General features: G+C 34.3%; 1 protein-coding gene across 1 annotated transcript; it reads left to right on the forward strand.

Annotated features, from left to right (window-relative positions):
* Positions 1 to 2,437: 2,437 nt before the first annotated feature.
* LOC108319507 (BTB/POZ domain-containing protein At1g67900) lies at positions 2,438 to 5,739 on the forward strand. Its single transcript, XM_017550667.2, has 4 exons — positions 2,438 to 2,822; positions 2,922 to 2,991; positions 3,099 to 4,370; positions 5,050 to 5,739. Exons 1-4 carry the CDS (start codon positions 2,764 to 2,766, stop codon positions 5,545 to 5,547), a joined length of 1,899 nt encoding a protein of 632 aa, XP_017406156.1. The 5' UTR covers positions 2,438 to 2,763; the 3' UTR covers positions 5,548 to 5,739.
* The last annotated feature ends 949 nt before the right edge of the window (positions 5,740 to 6,688 follow it).

Below are 6,688 nucleotides of genomic sequence, written 5' to 3' on the forward strand. Positions count from 1 at the left end.
TGACCTTACGTCATTAACTTTTATTTATAAAATTTACACCTCATTTGACCTCAGCGTGTCACGCAATCAAAAAATGCACATCTCATTCAGTTTTGGCCAGGGGCAGCTATATCGTTAAAGATTTTAACGCAGTTAGTAAAAATGACTAACTTGAACCGTTTTTACACAATATGAGGCAATTTTAAACTTTTAAAAAATGTATGACTACTTTGAACAAACTTTACCATTCGAGGGACCAAAATATGTATTAAACCAAAAAACTTTTAACATTGTCACGTGACTACAAATTGTAAAATTAGACAACTTATTGAATATTGACTAAAGTGGACATTACATTATTACTCTTTAAACGCTCTTAAACCAAATTGAATTATTTTTACAAAGAACTATTTTAAACAACTCAAAAATAGAAAAATCACTTTAAACAAAACTGACTAATAAAAAAAGTAAAATAAGTATTAAAACATTAAACAATTTGATTTTAATTTGATTTGGTTAATATTTTAGTAACCCTGCCTTTGAGCGAATGCGGTGACTTTTTTTTGTCTATTTCTTTCGTAAGAAAACTATTTCACAATGTGTTATTATGGGTAAACTGTTTGCATTGAGAAAGTTGTAACGTGTTGCAGATGAAAATAAAATAATGTTTGACTAAAATAATAGTGGGTGGTTCAAAGTAAAAACAAATGAAAAAAGAAAAGAAAATTGGAATTTTGCAGTGGCAATGATGGAAGAAGGAAGGGCACTGGTGGGCGCAGGATAAGCACATGAATTTGGCTTTAAAATTGCACGCTGGCAATGGCTTGTCTCCATGGTAAAAAGTAAAACACGGTGTTCCTTTTTAGTGTGCTTCTACCAAGTAACAAAACAAAAAAAATAAGGATACTATGATATATTTTTATATTTATTTAACACAGGTTATAAAGATAAAATAATATAAAAAGTGTAAATTTTTGTATGAATAATGATATTATGATATACTTTTATATTCATTTGACACAGAGGGTATAATGATAAAATGGTCATAAAGATATAAATTTTTGTATTTTTTCAAAAAAAAGAAAGTAAAAAGTAAATAAAAATAATATCAAATGTAAAATATTTAGGTATATTAAAGAATAATTTTTCTTTTTTTATTGTTTTAAGAAAGAAAAGAATAAAAAATGAAATGAACGTAAAATATTTAAGTAAAAGAAATAAAAATAAATAATAGAGTTGCAGAATTTCTTAGATTAAATTTCTCAATCAAATGATTCAATATCTTCATGCTCTTACCTCACCTTGCAACATTCTGTCTCAATTCCATTCTTTCTTTTAGCTTTGGATTTCCGGACAACTAATATTTTTTTTTAATAATTCTAATGATTTCTGACAAAGGAGAGGGAGAAATTTAATAATATATTTGGTAGAAAAAAATAATTTAAAAGAAGTAAGATTTAATAAATGTATATTAATTTTCTTTTATATTAAGTACTGATTGGTGTTTTATATTACACATTAAATATTTCTTCATTTATGAAATGAGCAATATGTTCTTGTTACAAACTTTTGTATAAATTTAAGCCTATTTTCTAAAAAGCATCAAACAAAAACCAAACACATTTTATGACTATTTAGTTTATGAGGGGTTCTCCATACATTTTAACGTACACTAACACTCTTTGAAGAATGTCTCAAAAATATAAAAACCATTTTATAGTTTTTATAAAGGAATTGGAAGGTTGTGAGAAGAGGATTCAACAATTGGATAAGTAAAAGATGAGTGAAAAATAATTAACGAAATTGGAAAATTCTAAGAAGATACTTTTTTCGGAGTTTAAGTAGAAGTAACACGAACAAACTTTTTTGCTAATTAGAAAAATTAGTTAACATCATTGAATTATACTAATCACGTTTAAAAATACCCTTTATCAGAACTTGATATCAAGAATAAAAAAAAAGCATTAATAATAGAATTTCACTTAATTAAAGTGTAATTTTTAGATGATATCATCAATTGGAACATAAGTGTACCATTTGTTTACAGTTATTAAGTCCAAATTATTAATTTTCTTTATATTTGATCTGAAAGAAGTAAACTTTACTTCTTTTTTTTTAATCATTTTTGTCTTGTTATATATAAATTCCATATGTTAGCCTAAATCAGGAGGAATTTGTATTTCCCTTTTATCTTTTCTCTAGAAAGGTTCAATTCAAGAGCGTTAGAAAGACTCTTAGCATAATCTTTCACATACACTTTCTATCAATGATTGAATATAATTTGTAAGTACTCACAAAATTACGTAGGTAGCATAATATTTTTGACGAATTTCATATTTTTTGCAAATTTCAATGAATAAGGAAATTTTTTGCTTCTGAATGAATGTAGTAAAAGTTGTGTCCCTGTTTACCATATTTGTAGTGACATCTACTTATTTAAAGTGCTTTATATTATTTCTGCCCATAGCAAGTCTCTCGGTTTTCCTTTTACATTGGAACTTCATACTCTCTCTCCTCCAACATAACTTCTTCATCTTCTCCTTTTTCTTTTTCTTTCTGTCTAAAGAGTTTTTCAAGTCTTCCATTGAGGCTCCTCACACTTTGAGTTTTCACTTGGGACGTGGGAAAATCTATTAAAAGCGATTATAATGGAAGAACATTTCATGTAGATGCTCTTCTACTATATGCTCTATTCACTTCTGGTTTTTTCAGCAGTTCTGAATTATGCAAGGAAGCAGTCCAGAGTAATAAGTGATTTAGCATAAAACAAATTGAGAAACAGTCATGAAGTTTATGAAACTGGGATCTCGTCCAGATACCTTTTACACTGCCGAGTCTGTAAGGCAAGGCATAGATATTGATCAATTTTATTGTTTATTTTCGTAGCTGATGTATCAGTTTCCGGTGAGTAATATGATTTCCTTCCTTTTCTTTGTATGCAGGACAATCTCTTCTGAAGTTTCAAGTGACATCATAATTCAAGTTAAAGGAACTAGATATCTTCTTCACAAGGTTTGCTCCCTGAAACTCTTCAAGTTCTATCTCTGACCATTTTTTATTTTTAACGAATGCCTTTTCTATTTTCTGTTGTTAATTTTTGTTATGTTGATATTGTTCAGTTTCCGCTATTGTCCAAATGTTTGCGCCTGCAAAGGCTGTGCTCTGAGAGTTCTGATTCTCCTCAGCACCAAATAGTCCAACTCCCTGAATTTCCTGGTGGGGTGGAAGCATTTGAGCTGTGTGCCAAGTTCTGCTATGGCATAACCATCACTCTCAGTGCATACAACATTGTAAGTTCGCGTTGCGCCGCGGAATATTTGCAGATGACTGAGGATGTTGAGAAGGGGAATTTGATTTACAAGCTTGATGTTTTCTTTAATTCTTGCATCCTTAATGGCTGGAAGGATTCCATTGTGACTCTACAGACCACCAAAGCATTGCCTTTGTGGTCAGAGGAATTGGCAATTACCAGCAGATGCATTGAGGCCATTGCCTCGAAGGTCTTAAGCCACCCCTCAAAGGTGAGTTTATCACACAGTCACTCCCGGAGGGTAAGGGATGATGTGTCTTCCTGCAATGGAACCGAAAGTCTGAGACACAAATCAGCAAGCAAGGGATGGTGGGCTGAGGATTTAGCAGATTTGAGTATAGACCTGTACTGGAGAACCATGATAGCTATCAAATCTGGTGGCAAGACACCCTCAAATCTCATTGGTGATGCATTGAAGATTTATGCATCTAGATGGCTACCGAATATCAGGAAGAATGTGCATGCCAAGAGGGAGACTGAATCTGACTCGGATGAAGATTCAGATTCCGCGAGTGAAGCAACTTCAAAGCATAGACTGCTTTTGGAATCGATTGTGAGCTTGCTTCCAGCAGAAAAAGGTGCTGTTTCTTGCAGCTTCCTTCTTAAACTGTTAAAGGCAGCCAATATTCTCAAAGCTTCGGCTTCTTCAAAGGTGGAATTGGCCACAAGAATAGGACTTCAACTGGAGGAGGCCTCGGTTAATGATCTTCTAATACGCTCAGTGTCTAGGACAAATAATATGATGTACGAAGTGGACTTGGTTATGACCATATTGGAACAATTTATGTTGCAAGGTCAGAGTCCACCAACCAGCCCTCCAAGATCAAGGTTGACCATTGAAAGGAGAAGGTCTCGTTCGGCAGAGAACATTAACTTCGAGTTCCAAGAGAGTCGGAGGTCCTCCTCAGCTTCTCATAGCTCAAAACTGAAGGTGGCAAAGCTAGTGGATAGGTACCTTCAGGAGGTTGCCAGGGATGGGAATTTGCCTCTCTCAAAATTCATTGCTCTTGCTGAAACTATACCAGATTTTGCAAGACATGATCATGATGACCTGTACAGAGCAATTGACATTTATCTAAAGGTAAATTTAGAAAAAAGAACTTCTATTGTGTTTCAGAATTACTGTTTTCTGTAAATGGTAGAAATAAATAATGACCAAGAGGGGGGGCTCTTGTTGAAGTTGAACGTGTTTCATTGGTGGGACAGAATTGGTGGATAAACAACTCGACCTTGAAATCTTGTCTCACCCATCATTTTTTCGTGGTTTAGGTGTAGGCTGACCCACCAGAAATTTGGCCTGAATGTGGCCACTTTCTGACTCACACTAGCAGTTTCTAATTCCTATTCTGGCAGTTAGTCATTTCACTTGGTTAGAACAAGAAAGATAAGATTGCCAGTGAAAACTATGAAAGAACTTTTTTGTTTCTTTTGTACACCAGAGTTTTGTTTTATTGCCACTAGTTTCTTTTTGTTTTTTTAGCACCAACAAGTTTGAACTTAGCGTGTCGTACAGAATACATAAAACCTTCCTACTATACATTAGTGAGTTTCTGTTGCAACCCGTTTGTTCATTAGATAGCGATTAAGAGAAAACGTGACAAAAGTTCTTTAGCCCTTCACATGATATATGCGTTCATTTGACTAAGGTAAAATTTTACAAAAAGGGATCTGCTTAACGATGCAAAAGAAAATTCTTGGATTCATTTGGATGCCTTATCAGTATGACTAAAATCTCTATTTTGCTTAATTGGAAAATTTAGGCACATCCAGAGCTGAATAAGAACGAAAGGAAGAGACTATGTCGAATTCTAGACTGCAAAAAGTTGTCTATGGAAGCTTGCATGCATGCAGCACAGAATGAGCTACTTCCCCTAAGGGTGGTTGTCCAAGTTCTCTTCTTTGAGCAAGCACGAGCAGCAGCAGCTGGTGGCAAAGTGACTGACATGCCAAGCAACATCAAGGCATTACTCACCGCTCATGGCATTGACCCATCAAAACACACAGCACCATTGAGCACCACAACAAGTATACATGCTGATGACAATTGGAGTGTTTCTGGATTCAAGTCACCAAAGTCAACAAAGAACCCAACTCTCAGAATGAAGCTAGCTGAGGATGACTTGGATGCAAATGTTGTGCCTCGTGATGAAATTGGGAGAACTTCTAGATTTAAGGGTCTACTTGCTCTTCCTACTCAGCCCAAACGCATGTTTAGCAAGTTGTGGGCTACCAACAGAACTGCCACCGAAAAGAATTGAGTAAATTTTTTCGATTTTTCATGATGGGGATGGGAAATTTAGGGGGTAACATATACTATATTTTTCTCTTTTGCATAAGGTCCTGTAAGTTATAACATGTAGGGAAAATCAGCGAATCCAAATGTGCATTGTTCGTGTAACCTATAATAATAAGAAATGAGAATTTTCACATGAGGGGAAATCTCTTTGGTAGATCACATTTGTGAAAACTGGATGAGGAATCTTTGGTGTTAGTGACGAATTGTAGGGCCAATGGTGCCGTGTCTCTCCACGAATCTGTAACACGTGGCCGTGTTCATTTTGAAGGTTCACTTCAAAGTGTCCTGATTGTTTTGAAAAAAATAATTATCGGCATTTTGAAGCATCTGAAAAAAAGCAATTAATACTGTAATATCAGATTATGTTCCTCACATATATTTGTATCCACGCGGATAATGTCGTCCTTATTGAATTGATATCGTAGAGTATCATGGACAGGAGTTGTGGGAAATAATTAAGGGTCGACATTTGGTGTTTTGTGAGCACAGATTTGTCATTAATGTATCGTGCGCTGGAACAATCTAGTGTGTTAGTATGATTAACAAAATGATGTGCAATGTATAGCCGACCAAAAAGTAGCACAGATAAACAAGAAAGAATAAGATCCAGCATCGCTAAGATATGTTTACTTCCAAAAGGTATTATTGAAACAACGACAACTGTTGAACTAAAAACAAAAATCACTTGGTGTGTTTAATACTCATGACTCAGCTTTGTTCCATCCCTACATAAACCTCCGTGTATCCACATTTACTATTCTAAGCAAAAAATCAACTAGAGTAGACGAAGGGTATTCCACTTAAAGTGAAACCTTTTCACCATAACTCAGAAATATGTCTAACAATTTTTTTGATAGACTTCTTTAGCATCACCTACTGAGTTGACTTCTAAGTTGCTGTAGATGGTTTTGATGGAAGTCACTTTCAACCTCCTTTATTCTCAGATTTGTAATTATGAGTAATTTGGATTTTGTAGGATTGATGGGATGAGTTGTGTCCCTAGAGAACTAACCACTTAGTTCAATTCAATCTCAGAAACTGAGATGGACCTCTCACTGTTTTGGAGGCGATCAAAGAATTATAATTTTAGTTTCAAAAAAAGT

The sequence above is a fragment of the Vigna angularis genome, chromosome 1 (assembly GCF_016808095.1).
Source record: "Vigna angularis cultivar LongXiaoDou No.4 chromosome 1, ASM1680809v1, whole genome shotgun sequence".
Lineage (NCBI taxonomy): Eukaryota > Viridiplantae > Streptophyta > Magnoliopsida > Fabales > Fabaceae > Vigna > Vigna angularis.